The sequence below is a fragment of the Martes martes genome (assembly GCF_963455335.1).
Source record: "Martes martes genome assembly, chromosome: 9".
Lineage (NCBI taxonomy): Eukaryota > Metazoa > Chordata > Mammalia > Carnivora > Mustelidae > Martes > Martes martes.
In genome coordinates, this window is record NC_137896.1 from 7,627,311 (window position 1) to 7,650,583 (window position 23,273).

The 23,273-nt window shown below is 44.7% G+C and overlaps 1 protein-coding gene across 3 annotated transcripts in view; it reads left to right on the forward strand.

The window, feature by feature from the left end:
- The window catches only part of BCAS1 (brain enriched myelin associated protein 1), a 93,600-nt gene that overhangs the window by 30,049 nt on the left and 40,278 nt on the right, over positions 1 to 23,273 (forward strand). For all 3 annotated transcript variants that reach the window (XM_080813845.1, XM_080813847.1, XM_080813846.1), the window contains exon 4: positions 3,164 to 3,735. In XM_080813845.1, coding sequence (XP_080669971.1) covers positions 3,164 to 3,735 — 572 coding nt within the window. The remainder of the gene's footprint in view (positions 1 to 3,163; positions 3,736 to 23,273) is intronic.

The window sequence follows — 23,273 nt, forward strand, 5'->3', positions numbered from 1 at the left end:
GTTGTTCAGCATCACTAATTATTAGGGAAATTCAAATACAAACCATCCTAGGATATCACCTCACATCTGTCAGAATGACTACTAAAAAAAAAAAACAAAAAACCCAATGGGAAATAAAAAGTGTTGGTGAAAATCTGAAGGGGAAAGAGGAAAACTATATATATATATATATGTGTATGTATGTGTGTGGATAGATAGATGGAGATACATTGGAATACTACTTGGCCACAAAAAAGAAGAAAATCTTGTCATTTGCAAAAATGTGGATGGACCTTGAAGATACTATGTGACGTGAAATAAGTCAAGAGAGAGACGAATGCCATGTGATTTCACTGTATGTGGAATGTAAAAAGCAAAACAAATGAACAAACAAAACAAGGCTTAGAGGTACAGAGAGCAGAGTGTTGGTTATCAGAGGAGTCAAGAGGGCTGGGAGGGGGTTCAGCTGGGTGAAGGGGTGACATATGGCAACCAGACTTCCTGTGGCGGTCGCTTCATAGTGTATACCAGTATCGAATGATTACTACGTTGTACACCGGAAACTAATACAATGATAGGTGCCAATTTTAACCTTGATTTTAAAAGTCTGTCCTTGGGAAGATTTTTTTTTCCCCCCAAAGACGTTCTCTCTGAGTGTAACACTCTTCCTTACCACTAGCTCTTTCGGTTCCTGGCTGGAGAGTGAGGAAGGGAGGAAAAAGAGAAAGAGATTGGCGGATGCTCTTGGCATTTTGAAAAGCCCTTCCTTGTTTTGAATCTCAGTCTCTGCCTTTTTGTCAACTGTTTCCTCTTCTCCTGGCATGGACTGTCCCCACGATTCATTTATATTCACTGTGATGCTTCAGCTGCCTGCTGGCTTACTTGGCACCTGACACATCCGTCTAACTCCCTTATTCCCGCTCTCCCTTCCGCCTTCTCTCCCTGAGTACAAGGTTTACCACGATTATGAATTCTGGAGCACGGGGATAGGGAGAGGAAGAGCTGGTGGGCATACCCAGTGCTCCTACGAGGTGACTTCTTAGGGTCTGAGATTGTAAAGAACCCCTAGTGCTTGTCACTGGCCTGTGGACCGTCCCTTCTGTGCTCCTCAGTGATGACCACTGGACAGGGGTCCGGCTCTCCCTTTCCTGTCTCTCCTTTTTGTTTGTTCCTGACTCTAGACACTGAGAGTTACCAGAGTTTGGCAAAAACAACTGCTAATAAAAGTGTGTAACCAGGGCGCCTGGGTGGCTCAGTGGGTTAAGCCGCTGCCTTCGGCTCAGGTTATAATCTCAGGGTCTTGGGATCGAGTCCCGCATCGGGCTCTCTGCTCAGCAGGGAGCCTGCTTCCTCCTCTCTCTCTCTCTGCCTGCCTCTCTGTCTACTTGTGATCTCTCTCTGTCAAATAAATAAGTAAAATCTTTAAAAAAAAAAGTGTGTAACCGTGTGTGTGTGTGTGTGTGTGTGTTTCACACGTATTAACGAGCTATATGAGCAGACCAAAAGATTCTCCCCGTTTCTCTTTTTGTCTGTTTCTCTGTCTTCCTGTAAACATATTTTAAAAGTGACTGGCTACGGGGCTACTCAGTCGGTGAAGCCATGATTCCGGATCGAATCCCATGTCTGGCTCTCTGCTCAGCAGGGAGTCTACTTCTCCCTCTGCCTCTGCCCCTCCCCACCTCTTGGGCTCGCTCTCTCTGCTCTCTCTCTCACACACACAAATAAATAAAATCTTTTAAAAAAATAAAAGCGCCTAGCTACAGCTGTATAAAGCAAGACACAAAGCTGGCAACGCTGTGGGAGAATGCTTAAAGATAATCACAGCATCTGTCAATTCTCAAACATCTACTACAGAAAAGGTAGCGTGCCAGAGTCTTTGCTTACGTCCTGTCCCTGAAACATCACAGCAGTGCTGCAAGGGAGCCAGTATCATTCCCATCTTCCGTACAAGGAAGTTCAAAGATTTTTGGTGACTTGATCAAGGTTCCATAGTTTATCAGCAGAGAATCTTGATCTTTAACTTTCGTTCCAAGAGTCGTGGTCTCTCCTTTTTTCCTGAATATCGCCCTGCTTTATAAAACGCACCTGGGAAAGGAAAGCAGTTCAGTGAGACCCAGGCAGAGGTCAAAGCAGAAACAGCTGGATGCTGGAAGCCGGGTCCTCCCCGGAGGAGGAGGAGGAGCCCCCGTCCTCATGCAGCTCTGGACCCTACCCGACGCCTCTGAGTCCATGCTGGCCTGAGGTCTAATTTGCCGTCCTGTGTGGACGCTTGCCCTTCCAGCCTTCAACATGGGATCTCCCCCCACCCCCCCCCCCCAAAATCTAGGCTAACATAGGCCAGATGGTAAGACAGAGCGCAAAGGTCGGGATCAGGTCTCTGTCCATAACCAGACTCTGCGACTTAGCGGCTCACCCAGCAGCTATGCGGATGGGGACCAAGCCCTGTGGCAGCCACTTTTGTCACTCGAGGGTAATGATAACAGCTAACCTTAACTCATGTAATCTGCATCACAAAATTAGGAGGTAAGCTCTACCATTTGCCTCACTTGGCCAGAAAATTGAGGCACAAGATGGTTAAGTAACTCAGATTCAAAGAGACAATTTAGCTCGGTGGTTCTCACGTGTGAGTGATTTTCCCCCCCCTCCCCTGCCACCCCAAGGGACATAGGGCAGTGTCTGGAGGCATTTTGGATTGTCACAATGTGGGGGCATGGGGGGGGTGGTACTGACATCTACTGGGCTGAGGCCAGGGACGCCGCTAATCTAGGAGCTGAGGCACAGCAAAGAATGATCCTGCCCCAAACGTCCGTAATCCCGAGGCGGAGAAGCCTCGTTCTAGCTCCAGAGTCCACGCTGCCTCCCCAGCGAAATCGTGACAATTTGCTTCTCGTGAGATTCCTCCGAACCTGCCACCGGAGAAGTAACACGAGTGTCACTAGTCCGGTGCCCAGGGCGTGCCTTCCGCCGACCGGCTCTCCTCCTCGCTAACCCCCCCCCATTCCTCTCTCGCAAGAAGAGCAGGGTCAGAGTTCGAGATAAGCACGTTCTGCTTCTCGGAGTGAGCGCACAGCCACAGAGCCCCCGCTTCGTCGTGGCCTCTGTGTATCAAACGTCTGGAGTCCATTATCCATCCTTGGATTTCCTCGCCGGGTTGAATAACCGCTGTTTATGTTTGTGTTTACAGTCGACTTGGGAATAAGTGTCAAGGAGGATAATGTGGCCACTTCTTCCCCCGAGACAATGGAGATCGGCGCTGTTGCAGATGCCAACGGAAAGAATCTTGGGAAAGAGGCCAAACTCGAGGCACCAGCTGCTAAATCTCGTTTTTTCTTGACACTCTCGCGGCCTGTACCAGGACGTACTGGAGACCAAGCCACGGATTCATCCACTGGATCAGTGAAGCTTGATGTCAGCTCCAGTAAGGCTCCAGGAAACAAAGACCCAAGTGAGAGCGTGGCACTTCCGGTGGCAGCTGCGCTGGGGCACGACCCACATAAAACCCCAGGCCAGAGCCCTGCCGGGGACGGAGGCTTCTCTGCCACTGGGGGACCGGCGCCTGCCCCACCTGAGTCCGGAGGAGCGGCCCCCTCCAAGCCTAGGGACTCCAGCTTCTTGGACAAACTCTTCAAACTGGACAAGGGACGGGAAAAGGCACCAGCCGACAGCCCCCGGGAAGCCAAGGGTGCAGAGCATCAAGACCCAGCCCAGGAGGTTTCCGGATTGTCCAGGCCGTCCGATGATGTCCCTGCAGAGAGGGTAAGTGCTGGACAGGGGCAATCCGTTTTGTGAACACCAGCTCTGGGAGGGGGCTCCAAGGGGCTGAGACAAAGGCATCTACATCGCTCCACAGTCACCAAGTGGCCCCAACAAGGTCTCAAGCCGTCGACCCCTCTAGAACAAATAGCACATTGTAGTGGAGTGTCCCCCATGTTTCTGTGGGTGGAAACATCTGTTTGAAGAGCAGTAACAGCTGTGACATCTGTTTTATGTAAAAGAAGAGAGGAGGTGAGTTACATACAGATGAATTCGTCCTTCCATTTATCAAAGGTAGAGGAAGACGGATTACATTGATGATCAATGGAGTCTGCAGGGAAAGGCATTAGCAGAATAAAAATGGTCCCTAAAAGACTTCACTACCCTGCCTGGTCTCAGTAGGTTTTCCCCATTCCGTGTGTTTATAGGCTTTTGTTGGAATACATTTCATTTCTTCTTTTTAATAGCCTGGATTGATCTTTAACTATCTTTTGCACCAAAGTGTGGGTTTAAATAAAGAGCTTTTACAGTTCTGGGCAGACTCTTTTATGTACTAATTATTTTCCAACAAGCTGGAGTCATATCTTTGTAAAAACTAGATATTTTTTTAAGGAGGTGTCCGGAATCAGCTCCTTTTTTTCCCCCCTGCACAAAGAAAGGCAGATTCTTTTGATCTTAAAAAAGAGTATTGGCTTTTTATCTTGAGAGAGTTTGTTTGTATGTGGGCTGAGAAAGGAACTCCTTGAATGAAAAAGGAAATAAAAGTTGTTATAATGTATTTTAAAGTAATTGTTTTTTTATTCATTGGGCTTTTAAATAACAGTATTTTTCAAAATTTGGGAATGCAGTCAGCAGTAAGGTTAGAAGCAGGAAAAAATTAGTTGGGCTCAGTTTTTCATTACAGGGTTCTGTATCATGGCTGCCAACTTATTTGTCTAAATAACAACTAATTGCACTGCCCTGTTGCTAATAGCACTGGGTGTCTTTTATTGAGCACTTACAGTATACCAGGCTCTGTACTAAACACTGTACATATATCATCCTCCTTAAGGAAGTGACTCTCATGTTAGTCTGTGGTTTTAATGTACCCAGGAGGGTGTCAAGAATTATATTTTAAATATTAGGAAACAGTTCAACATTCTGGACAGTTACAACTGGGGAAAGATAGGCGCGTGTGTTCAGGTTCTTACTATCAGCATTCTTGCTGCTTCTGTGAATTTCTATGCCAAGAACTGATTTTCAGATTCTCTTTCAAAAGTTTAAAAAACTGTCCTTCAAATGGCCGCTTCCCTGAATGCTCCAGCTCAGGGCCAACTGAAGAGCTTTCTGTATAATTCAAAGTAGGTCTTCAAACGCATCCGGGCATCACATCTTTACTGAGTGTGACCCTGCCAGCTACAGGTGAGACAAGGCTAGAGGGATGGCCGTGACAGAGCCCTTGTCCTCAGGGACTTTGTGGTCCTACCAGAGAAGAGGTACAAAACCCCTGCGAATCTTGTGCAAGGTGCCAAGTGCTCTCCGTGGGGAGGCTGAGTGTTGCAGAAGATAAGCAGATACAAAGAGAATTGGCCTCGCTGACTCAGGGAACCTTCCAGCAAATGCACAGACCTGGAGCTGGAAAGTTACTGGTTTTGGGGCTAGAAGCTAGTCATCAGTATTCATGAATATGTGAGAAAACGATTTACTGCTTGACTCTGAGCAGAAGCTCTTGAGTTCTCATTGTTGGTCCTGGTTCCTAAGGCCATTTGAAAGTTACGACTTTGAATAAAGACATGTTCCCTTCATGTGGGCGTCCAAAGCCAACCCATTGCCCGAGTCAGGAAAAGGTGGAGTTATTCATGGGAAGAAGACGAAGGACTGAGCTTTGCCTGTCTTGGGGCAGGTGTCTAGTGACTCATCCAAATCCTCCCACCTTAATTAAGAAAACCAGTTTAGGATCTGATACCTGACCCTTGAACGTTTTTAACCATAAAAGCCCAAAGCAACCAGTCCATTCCTAGTCTAAGAAAACTGCAGGACACTTTAGAGTTGGAATTTATCCACTCAGCTTTTTTTATGAAAGGCTCTTAGGACCAGCACCTGAATTTGAGTGGAATGAGTTCCAAAATGAGATTTGATTCGGAAGATGGGGGCTTATGCTGGGAGCATGGCAAGTATCTGGTAGAGTCTAGCCGGTGGATGATAATTGAAAGTCACAGGGACCTCTCCAAAGACACACAAGTTGAAACTTACCTCCTTTTGAAAAAAGTGAGTTGACTCCCTTAGATTCACCAGTGAGGTTTGCATTTTGGTTTTGTTACACTACAGGTGCCCATGTTTTTAGCAACATATCACTGGAATCTGAATACTGAGGGTCCGCTCTGCACTATACGCATATAAAACATGGAAAGCCAGGAGGTGGTCATTTATGTCTCCTTTAGTCTGTGAACGTGCGGATACTCAAATCCATCTATCTGCAAAGGTCTTGAAAACCACCTTCTGATTACTGAAATGTCTCATCTGCCCGCCCGCTGCATGGTCTGCATTGGGTGGGGGAGGGGGAGGAATCAATTCTTCCATGAGCATAATGAGGGAATCCAGCCCTCAGAAAGTAACACGAACAAAACTTCTCCATCGGTGGCTTTCTCGGTGGGAGTCCTGCATTATGCATAAATGGGCGTCAGTGTATTGATTCCGGATTCTCAGTGTAGATTATGTATTGGGCTCAGCCGTGTCAGCTGTCCCTCCCCTCCCACCCACACAAACCTTTCCCCCCAGTCTCACTGCATGCTTCTTCCTGGATTGGAATTCCAACCACAAACCTGCAGAGCTGTGAATTGGGAGAAAGATGCCACCATTTCATTCTGGGAGAAGCACACAAATCTTCTGTGTTTTCAGAATGACAATCTTATTTTTGTGCCTCATAAAACTACATTCAGAGCATAGCATAATTAAAACAAGGCCAGAATTCATGAACAAATGAAGCATTTACTACATAGGCCAAAGAAAAGATAAATTATATGCCTGAAAGGTTTCACTGAGCTGTGATTCACACAAACCAACGTGTTGGCAGGGACGACGAGATTTTTTTTTTAATTTTTCTAGCCCCTCAACAATTGGACCAGAGTTATAAGATATGCATTTAAGAGATTCATTGCAAAAAAAAAAAAAAAGGTCCTATAATGAGAATTTGATCTTTATCCATTAACCAAGAAACCAAACACTATATGTCTGTTGCCAACCAATCATTCCAGAAGGGTCTTTGAAGGGGGAGGTTGGGCTTAACCTGTTACCACAGATTCAGGAGATTTAAACAAGAAATATGCCGTTCTTTAAAAGTTTAACCAAATTCTCCAACTGTTATTTAAACACCAACCTTGGCAAAGCATGTAAAAGATAAATCACAGTCTAGTTCTTCAAAGATCATATCATTTTAATATTAAGAGACGAGATTTGTTAAAGGGATGTGGTGAGAAGTGACACCAATCCTCAAATTCTTTCTGGCTGTAGATATTAAGAAAGAGACTCCGTGGTTTTGCTTCCTTGTGTCCTTTTCTCTCTGGAACTCACTTCATTCAGGCTTTTATCCTCCACAAAAACTGTTCGTGTCAAAGTGGCCATGACGTCGCACCTCCCCAACCCTCATCGTGGCCGCCAACCCCCTTGTGTGTCAGTCCTGTCCCACTGGCCTTGCCGGTCACATCAGACACCCTTCCTCACCTGGTCCCTCCCCGCAACACTGCCCGCAGTTCCTTAATCTCCTTTACTGGATCTTATCCTCTAAACCTCGGAGTTCCCCAGACTTTCATTCTTAGACATCTTCTCTGACAACACTTCCTTCCATAGAGACGCCCCCGTCCCAAGGGTTAAATATACAGCTCTCGGCTGACAAGTCCCAAATTCATGTCTGTAGCCTAGACCCACCCTGAAGATCGAGCCTTAGTTATCCAGCCGCCTCTTGACGTGGGTACTTGAATTTCGACATCTCCATTTGAAGGTCCGCCCAGCGTGGGCAACACTGGACTCCTCTCCCACACCTAACAGCAAGCAACAGCATGTCCACCTGTGTCGTCCACAGGCTTCCTCATCTCACGAAATGGCAACTCCACCCCGCCACTGCTATCAGTGGTAGAAATGGAATTCAAGAACCAGGATTTCTAGAATCCTACATGGTGAAAAGTAGGGAATTCAAACATAAGCATTGTAGTCAAGTAGCGTAAGGTTTCAACTCGGCCTCTGCTGCCTACTGGCTGTGTGACCTTGGACAAGTGACTAAACCTTTCTGAGCCTCGGTTTCTTCTTCTGTAAAATGGGGATATCAGTAGTGCTGAGCACATTTTCCCATTATTCACGCTTGCCACAGTTAAAAGAGGTAAGCCATGTAGAGAACTTAGCACCAACATGTTGCATTTTGAGAAAAAGAGTATTTAGCTATTATTAGTATCATGGTCCACCCACCCCCCCCCACATTAATCAATATTTTTGTCTTTTTATTCTGGTCTTCTGTAGTCCTCAGTCAAAGCTCACTGAGATAGCACAGTTGGGTCTAATTTGAACACTACATCACCAAAGTCAGAAAGTCCTGATTTGGATTAAAGGAAAGAAAGACAAGAGGCAGGAGTTATAAAATTCCTTGAGAAAGAATAGAAGTTCAGTGCCCTCGCCTACAAGCCACGGTTCCTTAGTCTGACGTTCAAGGGTCTCCACCAGCTTTTCTCTGTGTTTCCAACTGTATTTTCCACTATTCCCTTAAATGTACCCAGTCAGAATTCTCCCCATGTGACCCACGCGATGCCACCTGCTTCCCCACGTTTTCTCCACCTGTCTCTCTCTCTCACTCTTTACCAAAAATTCACTTCACCTTCAAGTGCCAAGTTCTCCATGAGGCTGACCAGATGTCCCAACTCCTGGGTGGTTTCTGGTGACATGAATCCTCCAATATTTGTTATTTATGCTCTATGTTAAGTCAGATTCAGTAACAAAATCGCTTTGAAGGAAGCATCTTATCGAAACATCAAAACTTAAGTAGGAATTCTTGTAATCTTTACCATTTTACAGAGGAAGAAATCCAAGCTTTAGGGAAACCAAGTCACTGACACCAACCTACATAGCTGAAGAGAATTGCCCATCCCCCAAGCCCATACTTTCCATGCTCAACATTATATTTTTACCAAATTGTTGAAATTTGTGCAGTAGGGTTGTGACTAGGTGAGAGTGAATTATTTGTTTGAGGAAATTGTTATTTAATTGTTTTTAAATGTTAGGATGTACAACATTGGAAGTAACAAGTTAAAATTAAAAAATTTTAAAAATCACCTAATTCCCATGTTAAAGCACCAAGTGAATTTTAAGCTGTGTTTTTATTTTGTTTTGTCTACCTTATGGCCTCAAGGCCATGCCATTCCAACAGGTAAAGAGAACTATCCACCCAAAAGACTTTGTCAGTAGGGAGGGAAACTGTTCTAAATTATGCAAATTATGAAGTAAGCAAGGTTTTTAGCTATGATACTGTAATTTTTGTAAATTATATGGATTCAGTACTAAGAAACGTTTGATATGAACTGTTTTCAGCAGCAGAGATGATGTCCAACTGTTAAGAGCCCAAGGGATCCAGGGCCGAGTCCAGATTCTTCAAATAATAATAATTGCCTCACTTTTTAATAATTCATTATTCATAGGCTCTGTAGTAAGCACTTTTCATATTTTATCTGCTTTGATTCTTCTAACAACACAAGAAGGTGGGTGTTTTTATTGCCATTTATTTATTTATTTATTAAAGATTTTATTTATTTATTTGGCAGAGAAAGAGAGATCACAAGTAGGCAGAGAGGCAGGCAGAGGGAGATGGGGAAGCAGGCTCCCTGCTGAGCAGAGAGCCCGATGCGGGGCTCGATCCCAGGACCTGAGATCATGACCTGAGCCGAAGGCAGAGGCCCAACCCACTGAGCCACCCAGGCACCCCTTTATTGCCATTTAACAGATGAGGGAGCTAGAGCTCAGAGAAGTTAAGTTACTTGCCCAAGACCACACAGCTAAGTTAATGGCAAAACCATAATCAAGATTCATCAGTTGCCAAAACCCAGGACACTCAGTCATTTCAAAACCTTGTGTTTTCATCCAGAAAAGGAAGATACTGCCTGCCTGAGGCGGGATTGTAAGGTCAGAGGATGATACAGGCAGTCAATAGTAATGATGCTAAATAAAACAGTATATTTTCTAAGTTCTCAGAAAGTGAGAAATAAAGAATGCAAAACTAGATAAAATGGTCTTCCTGCATGATGGAGTTTGGGTAGTCTATCATTTAGGGTGCCTTTGGCTGCAAGTAAAAAAAACAAAAACAAACCCACCCAATCACTAGTGGCATAGTTAATGAGGAGAAAGCATTATTTCTTGCGCATGGTGAGAATTCTAGAGCTAGGGGGTTTACGTTGGTTCAACGTCTTCATACTCCAGGACAAGTCAGTCTCCAGGGCCTGCCGTGAATTGTTGGCATGGTTCACAGGTTCGGCCACCTGTGGTTTCCACGTGGCCCCCAGAGTTCCAAGTAGGGTACCTCCATGGTCATAGTGTCCTTTCAAAGGGAAGAGGAGTTTCCTAAGAGTTCCCTGTTGTAAATGCAGTTGCATATCTGTGTCAAGGTCCAAGGAGGGCTTGTCAAGTTTCTTTGGTAGAAAGCAGACTCTGCTAGCAAAGATGGTATGTAATGGATGGAAACCAGATATATTTTTTCTATCCAAGTTTATATCAGGAAATCACCGAGTACATGAAAGTGCAGAGGCTGTTCCAGTATCCCCTACTCCTATGGTAATTTACTTGAACTTACTCACTGCACAAGTGTCTAATTTGACTATAGCCCACAGTAAGAAATAGATTTTACATCTTGATCTGGTAGACATGCCCATGAATGCAACAAAGAATTCAGAGAACACTGCTCTTTTCACAGTGTGGAACACACATTAGTATTTTGTATTCTTTTCTGTTCTATCATGTTTGATTTTTTTAAAAGATTTTATTTATTTATTTGACAGAGAGGGAGAGATCACAAGTAGGCAAAGAGGCAGGCAGAGAGAGAGAGGAGGAAGCAGGCTCCCTGCCAAGCAGAGAGCCCGATGTGGGGCCCGATCCCAGGACCCCAATATCATGACCCAAGCCGAAGGCAGAGGCCCAACCCACTAAGCCACCCAGGCACCCCATGTTTGATGTTTTTAATGCTGGTTTTGACCCACTGAATTACTTTCTAATCTACTAATGGTCACAACATGAAGTTCAAAAAATTTTCTTCTACCATAATCACCCTTCTCGCGTACAGAGACAGTGATCTTGAGGGATGTGGCTGTGTCTTAAGCAACTAAGTATTCCCAGTGCCTGGTACACTGCCTGGCATACAGTGATGTTCGATAGATGAACTTGACGAGAATAAAGATGGTACACATCATGTTGCGGCCTTGCAAAGAATCTTGGAATATATTCTCTCTATCTCACTATCAGTTCTGCTTAATGCAACTTTAAAAAGAAAATGACTTCAAAATGTATGCATGATACAGATGCCTTTGGTGAACTAAAGTACGCCGAATCATATATCTGTATCATTTATTTGGTATTTTTTAAAGGTTTTATTGATTTATTTAGAAAGATGTATATATAGAGAGAGCATGCGGGTGGCGGGGGATGGGGGGTGGAGGAGAGAGAAAGGGACAAGCAGACTCTGTGCTAAGTGAAGAGCCCGATGGAGGGCTCCATCTCAAGACCCCAGGATCATGACCTGAGCTGAAACCAAGAGTCAGATGCTTAACGGAGCCAGCCAGGTGTCCCTTGGTATTTTTAATTCGGTCTTTAGCATGTTATGGTGTTAATCATCATGGCTTAATATCAAGTGAATGGTGTTTTGCAATGAATATGCAAAATAAATTTTGAGTGTAATTTCCCTTTGGTGCTATCCAGTCTGAGTCCCTCCCTGCAAGGCTCTAATAACAGCCCTAATTTATTGAGCATTTGCTAACTCACAGACAGTTGAAGGTAACTTTCACGAGGTCCTATGGCTAGAAAGCAAGGGAGCTGGAATTCATCACCAGTGCCCACACGCTTAGCCCCTGTGCCCGTAAGTTCCCGAAGAGGAAATATTTGAAACCTTTTGAAACATCTTATATTTTTTAAAAATGTCTGAAGCTAATACTTTGGGACATTAGCTAATTCTGTGGAACATCAGTCTGAGATCCGCCTTGAAACAGGGCTCGCTCACCATCAAAATGTTTCAGAAAATAAAACTTGCCTTACCTTCTCTACTGAAGATTCACAATGGATTCAGCCTCCTTAGGGCCTGAGAAGTCCTACAGCGAACAGATTTACTTCGCTTTGTTGAACAGAGCATTTCTCAGACTTAATTACCCATAAAACTACTCGCAGTCTAACCGGTTGGGCGTAGCTTCTGAGGGACTATTCTGGGAAATGCTGAGCTAGGCATGTAGACCCAAGTTGGAAAATGGCCTCTTGCAGGATGCAGCAAACCACAGATAGATTTTATTTGAACTTCAGTGTTTTAATATTTTAATTGATGGATACTGTTTTAAAATGAACAAAGTTGACAATATCTTAAAATTATGAAATTCCAATACAGTTCCAGGTTTCAGATGTTTCTGGAAAGTGGGAAGTTTCATCCTGGACAGGATGTGAGTTGTGGCTGACCCTTGGAATGGGGCATTCTCTCTCTAGCTCCTCCGGTCCCCACTCCTCCCTTGTTCCCAACAGCGCGGCATGGGAGTTGTCCTTCACTCCAACACTTGCATGATTATTTTTTTGCGGCAAGGTTGCGAGTGAAGTGAAATATCTCCATCATAGACCACTTTACTCCCTTCCTACATTTATCCCAATTTGAAGCTACTTAGGGGGCCATCTGGTTACTAATCTACAAATCCAGCCTGAGAGTTAATGTGTCGGCAGGTGTTGAACAATAAATAAGAGGCTTGAGTGTGCTCATGTATTCGTTCAACAAACATCTGAGGACTTTCTTTGTGCCAGGAATGATTTTAGGGATAGAATGATGTACCTCATGAAAGCTTTCATTCCGATGAAGGAAGCAACAATAAATAAGAAAATAAACAAACAGGGGCGCCTGGGTGGCTCAGTCGGTTAAGCATCTGACCCTTGGTTTCAGCTCAGGTCATGATCTCAGGGTCATGAACTTGAGCCCCGCCTTGGGGGAGCACAGAGTCTGCTTGAAATTCTCCCTCTCCCCCAACCGCTGCCCCTCCTCCCACTCTCGCTGTCCAAATAAAATAAATAAATACATAAATACATAAATAACATCTTTAAAAAGAGAAAGAACAAATAAATAAATAAAAAGAGCTATGAATGAAATCATCAGAGAGAAAGTAGAGTGGAGAGGTAGCAGATAACTAAGTGGGCAGGGGGCAGGTCCAAGGAGTTCGGTCTAAGCTACAAATTCAGGAAAAAGGATGGGACTTTTTTTTTTCTTTTTCTGTACAAAGCCAAACGATTCTTAGAAGGTCTGCAGCCTAATTTTGGCAGCATGCAAAACAGTTTTCTCGCTACTGAGAAGTGTTTGTTAAACAGATGACTAACATATTCTAGGCTATGGGTCATTAGCTTTTATATTTTGAAGTACTTTTTTTAAAAACTGGATATTTTCCCTGTAATAAATGTGACAGGCCGTGATCACTCTCGAGCTTGCACATGTTAGAACAGAAAAGTCTTCCACAAATCCTTTTTGCCCAACAGGACTTGCCCCAGGAACCACTCTCCAGCCGCTCTTTGCCCACAGCAACTGTATTTTTCCATTTTACATCCTACAGAGTGGGCTTGAAGAAGGCGCCCCAAAACACTGACCGCTGCAAAAATAAAACAAAACCAAGAGGCAAGAAAAGCACATTTCAGTGCTTAATTCTCTACCCACATTTCGCTTGCTGTTGGAAATCAAGTTGACAAATTCACTTCCCCTGCAAGTGGAGGAGTTCTGAGAGAGAAAATGGAAAACCTTACCGGCAGGAAGCAAGTGTGAATTGCTTTCTTTGATAGATTCCTTTCCCCCCCTTCCAACTCTGACCACAATGAACAACTGCTTTATTTAATCTTATAAATACAACATCTCTGCATCCGTCAACCCCATAGATTAATGAGGCCCTACCTCGTATAGGTGCCGAGCTCCGAGATGAGTTCTTAATATCCCGAGGTTAGGTCTGCAGAGTGTTCAAGCAGGTGGTGATCTTACGATTTACAATAAAGAGCGTCATACCGGATCGCTAGTCCAGCCGAGTCTGTTTCTATTAGAGTAAGCAGATGAAATGAACACTATGGCCTCTCTTCCAAAAAGAGAAGGGAAAAATGGGTAAGTAGAACATTTTAAGATCTGTGTCACGCAGCTTAGGTTGCCCTCTTAGGAAACACGCCAGAAGACAAAGAAAAGATAGGTTTCACGTTTCAGTGTTTTTATGTTATTTGTATTGCCCTCTGGAGTCTTGGGTAATTTCTTAATTAGGAAGCTTGTCTCAACGATGGAACATCAGCAGTCTCGAATATTGTGCTTTTTGAACAAGCCATTTGACATCTAGTAATTTATTGAGAAAATGGGCAAAATTTTATCGACAAGGCTTTTTTTTTTTCATTCCAGCGATGTCTATAAGAGGAAAGTTGGGAAGTTTAAAACGGTCCAATAAGGTAGCTGTTGTGTTGATTACGGGACTCCCTTGCACCGGACTTCATAAGCCAGCATGACACAGACCTGGAAGGAGTGACCTGTGAAGACAGTGTTACAGGAGAAGAGCAGGGTTCAAAACAAGAAGGATCCTTGTAGGGGAAAAATCCTCTTCTGCCCGCTGGCCCACACATATGCATTCTTTTGGAACCCAGAGAGGGTGTGGAATGAAAAATTACACTTTTTTTTTTAAGATTTTATTTATTTATTTGACAGAGAGGGAGATATCACAAGTAGGCAGAGCAGCAGGCAGAGAGGAGGGATAAGCAGGCTCCCTGCTGAGCAGAGAGCGCAATGAGGGGCTTGATCCCAAGACCCTGAGATCATGACCTGAGCCGAAGGCAGAGGCTTTAACCCACTGAGCCACCCAGGTGCCCCCAAAATCACACATTGTTGATAGCAGTCGTTTTCGGTAATGGAATAATGGGTGCCGGTTACGTTTTTCTTCTTTGCTCATCCCTGTCTTTTCCGTTTTATAAAAGCAGCAAGCACAGGGCCCTGCCGGGCTGAGTTAAAGGGTCTGCGGCAAGCCAGGTAATGTCCAGGTCCTTCCAGCAGGGTGCGCTGTAAGGCTGGCGGCATCCCTGGTGGCCAGCCCTAAGGCTGCTAATAACAGTTTCCACAAGTTCTTTTTTTCTTGACCGTAATTCCGGAACTATGCAGTCCAGAACTAGGATGGCAAGTCCCTGTTCAGAAATAACACTGGCTTTTTAAATATACTTGGGACTGATGTGTAGTAATCTCCAGAAGGGGATGAGAAAGAGGAATTTGGCTGTGGACGGGTGGTCTTCGAAGCCTTCCATAACTGACTTCTTGGGCGCTGTGTTCTTTCCCTATTGTTGCCCTGAGCTTAAACAGTGTGGATGCCTTTTTATCAGCCAGTGTGAATTGGGGCGGGAAGACTGGGGAAAATAAAAATTAGCTGCAGTGACCAACTTGACCAACTCTCCTTAGGTGGTTTTGAGCTTTGTGGGGAAACAAAGTAAAGGTATTATATGTAACGTAGGAAACAGATATGTAGGCAGGGAATTTTGAAGGTCCCCCAGAACAGTTTTAGGAGACTGGTTTTGGAGTTCCTTTCTTGTTTATTACTTTGCTTTCCCTTCTGGGCAAATGGGAAGATGAATTCTATCTTCAAGAATTAACCAAATTCCATTTTTCTCCCTCGATCTGACAATGGCTCCGTGCAGGTGATGGGACTCTCAGAGGAAGACAGTCTGGAGACCATTGCTGCCTAGCACACGATGCCCTTTGTGATGCTAGGGCATCCAAGTGGGAGAGGAAACAGAGCTTTCCCTTTTATCCCGGGCAGCATGTGGCTCAAATTTCTAACAGATGGAAAGGAATGGAGTAATGGGTTTCTGTACCATTCAGTGTTCTTCGGACAAATTTTCTTGTGTTAAACTGTAAGCTAGGAGCTGATTCTCGGTACAGTGATTCAAACCGAAACCCGGGACACACCATCAGTGAAGAAACCTAGATGGGGGAGACATTTATCACTAATAGCTCCAGACAAGGCTTTCATGCCTTATGTTTTCACTTTAACAACGTAGACCTTGCTTGAAGAGGCCGAGATCCAGTTGATAATTCACAGTTGAAGGAAGGTGCCAAAAGTTCCATATGGGTTTTATTATAGACAATCAAATTATGATAAGGCGGCATTATTTTTCAACATGACAAATTGTGATCACTTAACTAGTGTCCCTGTCTGTTTGGCCTTTGAAGGCAACAGCAAGGGGGGTAAATAGACTTCTTCCACACAGATGGAAAACAAGCTGACACCGTGAACACCTGTTTGTATCAAAGAAGTTTCCAGATAGTTCCTGGGGAGTGTTTTTGCTTCAGTCTAAAATTTCTGTTCGTCGAGCATGATCTGGAGGCCTGATGAGCATAGCAAAGACATATTTGTAGTTAGGAACAAAGATAGTTCTACAAATAACTCAATATGTAAGGCATCATCTTTCCAACTGTATTTAGTTTCACCCTCTGGGAGTTTTTTAAAATTTGGAATTAGTCGCCTACATTTTGTTTTAATTTTGATTTTTATACATAATACCTGGCTCAAATTAAGAAATTCTAAAAATGGTCTACCTGTCTACCAATGCCATCCCCAGTAGGTAATTACCAGTTACATTTTTAAGTGCATCCTTCCAGGATCTCTCTGGACATACATAAGCAAATGCAAGCATAAATCTTTATTCCTTTTTTTTTTTTTTACACAGAAGATGATATAATATACACTCGGTTCTAGTCCATGCTTTTATTTTCAGACAACACTATTTCAATATCTGTACAGCTTCCTCATTTCTAACACTCGTGTACTATTCCGTTGTGTGAGTGTTCCAAGATCTAGTTTACCTGGACCCAAACAATGACCTTGGGCTGGTTTCCCGACATTTGCTAGTGCCCCACAGTAAACAACTTCATGAGTTTGGTTTTTCACATGCATGTGACTTGAAATTTAGAGTCAATGCTTAGAAGCGGAATTGCTAGATAAAAGAGTCTGTTCTTTTTTAAAAATTTTGGTAGATAATGCCAAATTGCCCTCAACTGGGACTAAACTAATTTACATTCTGAACAGCGGTAAACAAGACTGCTTGCTTCTCAAACCAGCCTCCCAATGGAACGCTTCCAAACTTTCGGACTTTTATTTTTTTCTCTCAATCTTTCCTTTAATGGCCTCCGGATTTTGAGTCACAGTTACAAAAGTCTTCTCCATCCAAAATTATAAAATATAAATATTTTTCTCGTGTTTTCTTCTAGCGTTTTTATCCATTTGGATTTTGTTCTTCCATAGGGTTGACTTAGGACACCAAGTTAATTTGCTTTCAGATGACCACCTGGTCCCTGTATGTTTGATTAAATAGTCCTCCGCTTTGAACAGATTTGAGGTGTCATCTTTATCATACCCTAAATTCCTATATGTCCCAGGATAATATGTGTCATATAGCAGGGAAGAAAATAGAGACAAGAGAAATTAAAATGGAACAACTTTTGGTTTTGAGCAAACACCTGAAGGAAGGGAGTTGGCGGGGGTAAGGCAGCATGGAGCGTACGTGCTTTTTGCCTTGGAAATAATTTGGGTCTGGAGTCAAATTCCAGTTCTACTCTACAACCATATGCAAGTTATCTATCCTTTTCATGCATCAATTTATTCATCAGTAAAAAAACAAAAAACCCCCAAACTGCATATAGTACATACTTCATGAAATCCTTGTAAGAATTACATGAAGCCTTTTGGGACACCTGGGTGGCTCAATCAGTTAGACATCTGCCTTCGGTTCAGGTCATGATCCCGGGGTCCTGGGATCAAGCCCCATGTCGGGCTCCCTGTTCAGTGGGGAGCCTGCTTCTCCCTCTGCCCCTCCCCCCATTCATGCTCTCTCTCTTTCCCTCTCCCCACCTTTTCTCTCTCTTTCTCCCTGACAAATAAATAAGTAAATAAATCTTAAAAAAAAAAAAAAAAAAAAAGAATTGCATGAGGCCTTTTTAACTAGTTTAGCAGGGCCTGACAAGTAAAGTTTGGTCATGATTATTATCATTGACCTTTTTTGCTCATTATACTTTCCTCAAAGAATTCGTGGCTGCAGAATATCCCATCACATGGAATGTGTTCATTCCTACATGTAGAAATGTAAGTTAATGTATCCTAGAGGTTAATCTTGTACACAAATACCGTGTACAAATTTATTGACCTATTCCAGAATTGTTGGACTTTTCATTGATTCTTCATTCTTACTCTTCCAGAACTATCCCCAAATTTTTAAAAAAAAATTTTCATCTTGAAATTATTGTAGATTCACATGTGGTTGTAAGAGATGATACAAAGAAATCCCTTCATCCAGGATCCCTCAGTGGTAACATCTCACAAAACTATGATACAATATCACAATCAGGATATTGACATTGATATGGTCCCATGGAGAACATGTCCACCTAATGCTGCCCTCCTCTCTGTACCTCCACTTCCCTTCCAACTCCACCCTCTTTCCCAACTTCTGGCAACCCCCCATCTGTTCTCTGTTTCAATAGTTAGGTCCTTTCAACAATGGTATATAAATGGAGTCACGCAGTCTGTACACTCTTTGGACAGGCTTCTTTCCTCCAGCAGAATTTTCTAGAGGCTCATCGAGGTCATTAAGTCTATCAATACAAATTGTTCCTTTCCTTCCTTTTTTATTGCTGAATACTATTCTCTGCTACCGAGAGATCACATTTTGTCTAGCCATTCATCCCTTGAAACACGTTTGGTTGTTTCTGGTTTGGGGCTATTACAAACAAAGTTGCTACAAACTTTCATGGACAGGTTTTTCTATGAATATATGTCTTCATTCCACTGGTGAAAAAAAAGGCCAGGATTGCAATTGCTGGGTTGTATTGTGGTTGTGTATTTAGTTTGTCAAGAAACTGGCAAACCCTTTTCCAAACAGGCTGTGCCATTGCTGCCCACCAGCAGGCCATGTGTGAGCGATCTAGTTTTTCTGCCTCCTTGTCGGCACTTTTTTGCTCAGTGCCTGCTCTTGTTTGCAGGTTGCTGGCTCCTCCATTTCCGAGTCTAGGATCTATGAGGCAAGAAGAAACCCCAGGCCCTCCCCACCCCAGAGTTCCTCCATTTCCTAGCTGGTCTGTCTTCTCCTCTCCACCTGGCAGAGAGAAAGCAGGGACTTCCCATTGTGCTTACTGGGAGGATAAGGAAATGTCATATTCTCCATCTTTCTAGAACCAGAAGTCATGTTCTCTTTAAAAGTCAGTCTAAGAAGAAGAAGAAAAAAAAAAAAAACAGTTCAAGGAAAGGGCTCAAGTTCAAGGTGAGGATTTCAATGGAAAGGCCATAATGCTCTCACTGGGGAAGGTCTCCAGGCAGACCCACAACCTCTGTGCACTGAGCAGGAGGGGCTCACCCTCACCCGTTAGCTGAGACTCGCGACCCAGCTGCACCTGGGAACTCAGGGAGGCAGAAGTCAGAGTCTTCAGGGATGTCAGGAGACGATGCCATGGGGCAGAGGAGGGAGTTGGAGGTCTCCTCTGTTCCTGGAGTCCAGTCCAGCCATATATCCCCCATTCAGAGTGCTTTGTCCTGGGTAAAGAGGTACTAATCATTATTCGCTTCCTCAGAGGATAGCCACTGTGGCGGGATTTCCCTGTCGGTCCCCCAAGGACCACCACTTATTTCCAGGAAGTTCAATAAATGTCCCCTGTGTGTCTAGCCTGGGATCTCAGAGATAATCATTGCCTCTTGCCCCCTGCAGGAAACGCCCGTCCGGGAGCTGGCCATGGCCTAGAACCAGGCCCTTCCCCTCCCTGTGAGGAACACTGGGAGCCCGTGGGCTGTGGGGCCAGAGGGCCTCAGAGCAGCTGACCCCGCCTGGATGTCAGGGGCCTTAGCAGAAGAGGTTCCTCCCCCGCCCCCACACGTCCGTTCCTGGAGGACTTCACCCAGCACCAAATCACCCTCTGTTCCCTTGTGTTCATTTGTTCTCTTACAATCTTCACTGCTTGAGGCATAAGTTACATCTATTGGCTCATCTGTATTTTTGTTTGGTTTTGCCTTGCTCCGCTGCTAGAAGGTCAGCTGTCTGAGGACAGGGCACTGTGCATCTCAGTCCCTGCTCTATGCCCAGTGACTCGGTCCATGTCATGTGCCTGGTAGACACCTGAGAGTTTCTTTCCTAATTCTTTTGCTCTCACAGGCATATCCCAGACTTTGTAGGGATTCAAAAGTCCAGTCCAGTTTAAAAACTTCAATCTTGGGGTGGCTGGGTGGCTCAGTTGGTTGAGCATCTGCCTTTGGCTCAGGTCATGACCCCAGGGTCCTGGAATCGAGTCCCACACTGGGCTCCCTGCTCAGCAGAGAGCCTGCTTCTCCCTCTGCCTGACGCTCCCCCTGCTTATGCTCACTCGTGTGCACTCTCTCTCCCTGACAAATAAATAAATAAAATCTTTAAAAAATTAAAAAAAAAAACCCTCCCATCTCATATCCGTTTTAACATTCATCCCAGTTTTTTCTGGAATCAAGCTGTGACACAACCTTGGACTTAGCATCTGGAGAGGGTAGGATTTTCCCTTCTACTTCTCCTCTGCCCCCAAGGTGTGTGCATCTGGGGCGGAGGGATGGAGAGACGAGAGTTCTAGTCTTTTCGCCTTTTGGTGCCATTGTCCTCTCTTGACTCTTTGCATTTTGTGCATTGTAGGCAACCACAGACGTCCTCTGGGGCGGAGATGGGCCTTCTCTGCCTTAAATTTCCCTGCGGGAACTCTCTCCTTTCTGCTGCCCTGGGGTCTCATTGCCCTGCTCCCCTCCGCCCCCCCCCCCCGTGGCGAGGGACAGCAAGGCTGCTCCAGCCCAGAAACCTTCCAGAGCCCCTGTTCCTGAAGCGGGCACTCGGCACGTCCTCCGTCCAGCTCAGGTGGCGTTTCCCTAACCACCGTGACTGCCGTAGCCCCTCCACCATAGTTGAACTAAATAACTTCCCCAGCCCTCTTCCCTCTTCTTCTTCTCTACATTTTTCATGCTCTTATCTCTGGCTAAAACCCCTCCTCCACCTCCACCCATCTCCCTGTGACTCCATGGCCAAGGGCAAACACTGCTCGTCCTCAGGTCTTCCCTTCCCTTGACTCCGGTCCTTCTCAGCCCCGGGGCATCCTGCAATCCACCGGGACTCTGCAGACCTCCAGAAAGTCTCCTTCAGTTGGTCTGAGCAGGGTCTGGGCAGGGGCATTGGCTTAACCGCTGCCCAGATGGTTCCAATGTGCGGTACAAGTAGGCGTCCATGGGCCAGAGGGACACACTTGTCTTTTACTCAGGGAACTGTCCTCTCTCCCAGCCTTTGTCCACTACAGACTGGCCACAGTAGGAAGGCCTTGTGGAATAGTGAGCATTCATTGGATGCTTACCAGGTGCTATGGCTTGTCCTGAGTCCTGTACGTGGACTCTCCCCTTTACTGCCCCGACCGCTCTAGGAGGCGGCCCCAGAGCCTGGGCTGACACCCTATGGTCTCTCTGCGGTTTGGGTCTAGTCCAAGATCCCCCCTCATAGCTACTGAACGCAGATGAGGAAACAAGTGATGACTTTGTCCTAGGCCACACTGTAAGTCAGACCCAGTGCAGCATTTCTCAGTGAGATTTATTCCTGTTACTGCTTTCGTGATGGCTCCTCTTCCAAAACACCTGTTTGGTTATTTATGTAATATTTTCTTTATTTCAAATTTTATTTCAAATGTTCTTTGTACTCAGCTTCACCTAAGCAAAAATATCCATAGTACCGAAGGTTTGATGCTGGGAATGTTTTTCTAAAGCACACTGGAACAATAACTTCGTGTGTGCGCACACCTGTGGGTATACCAGCCCTCATGGGCTCTAAACAGGATTTTCAGCCATCCTTCCCCCTTAACATCGTGGATCCAAAATATACCTGGAATTTTAAAAAAAAATTAATTCATATAAAAGCCTGGGTTTTTTTTTTTAAAGATTTTATTTATTTTTTGACACATACACACACAGAGAGAAAGTACAAGCAGAGGGAGAGGCAGAGGGAGAGGGAGAAGCAGACTCCCCGCTGAGAAGAGAGCACGATGCAGGGCTCGATCCCAGGACCCTGAGATCATGACCTGAGTGGAAGGCAGACGCTTCACTAACTGAGCCACCCAGGCACCCCTAGAACCTGTTTATTAAAAGAGCATCTCCTCCAACACAAACAGTTTTTACTGGAATTTGCTAGAAAACCTAACAAGTTTTTTAAGGCCATGTCTCTTAGCTGCTTTTCGTTTTACAAAGTTCCAGACCTTTATGAGGTATTTCATGAGAAGCAGCTCTCCCTTTGGAAAGAGTGCTGGGGCTAAGGGAACCCTAGGGATACATGTGTCATTATTACCTTTTCAAATATTCATCAAAATGGGTGTTTGTATTTTTATAGCCCTTCCACAAAAGCCCCATTTTTAATGCAGACGATTCTGGCCTGGCCTCTGGCATTAGACTAGGCTTGTGCCCATAACCCACATGCCAAGTGAGCGCTGAGAACAGGGGTATAGAAACTCAGAGGAGGGAATACCTAGATGCTGTGGACGGCAAGACCCAGAAAGACGTTGGTAAAGAGTGGATAGGTTTGAAGTAATCTGGCTTAGCCCAGGGTCATGGGCATAGAGATGCGGAATGGAGTACAGGTTTGGAATGCTTCCTACCCTCCTGAAGAAAAAAAACAGTTCCTGTAGCGTATCCCTTGTACCTTGTACTCCCAGATCCCCAAAACAGAGTTATTATTTTAAAACATCATACTTTCAGGGACATCTGGGCAGCTCAGTCAGTTGACCATCCAACTCTTGACTGCAGCTCAGGTCATGATCGTGGAGTGGTGAGATCAACACATCAGGCGCCACGCTCAGTGTGCAGTCTACTTGAGGTTCTCCCTCTCCCTCTGCTCCTCCCCTTGCTTGTGCTCTTTCTGTTTCTCTTTAAAATGGGTCAATAAATCTTAAAACAAAAAAAAAAAAAGTGCTTTTAAAAAGTTGATACGATTCACACCTTGGGGATTGTGGGAAGTCAGATGGAGGCGTCTCTGGGGATAATGTGCAGATCATTGGACTAGGTGACCATAAAGTTGAGAGATACTGACATCGTACACAACGTCTTTGTAGAATTAGGAGAAAAGGGGTTTTGTTCGGGAAGCAACGTGCACTGCTATGTTTGTTACCCTCTGGCTCCAAACAATGTCTCTCCAACTGACTGCAAATGCTGAATATGTTAGAAAGCAGAGGAGGGGAAGGAAGAGGGACTCTCATAAGCTCCTGATTGTTCTGCACACCCGTGGGCAGAAGAAGTATGGCTGGAATTAGGGGGGTCAGGGAGAAAGGGGTGTGA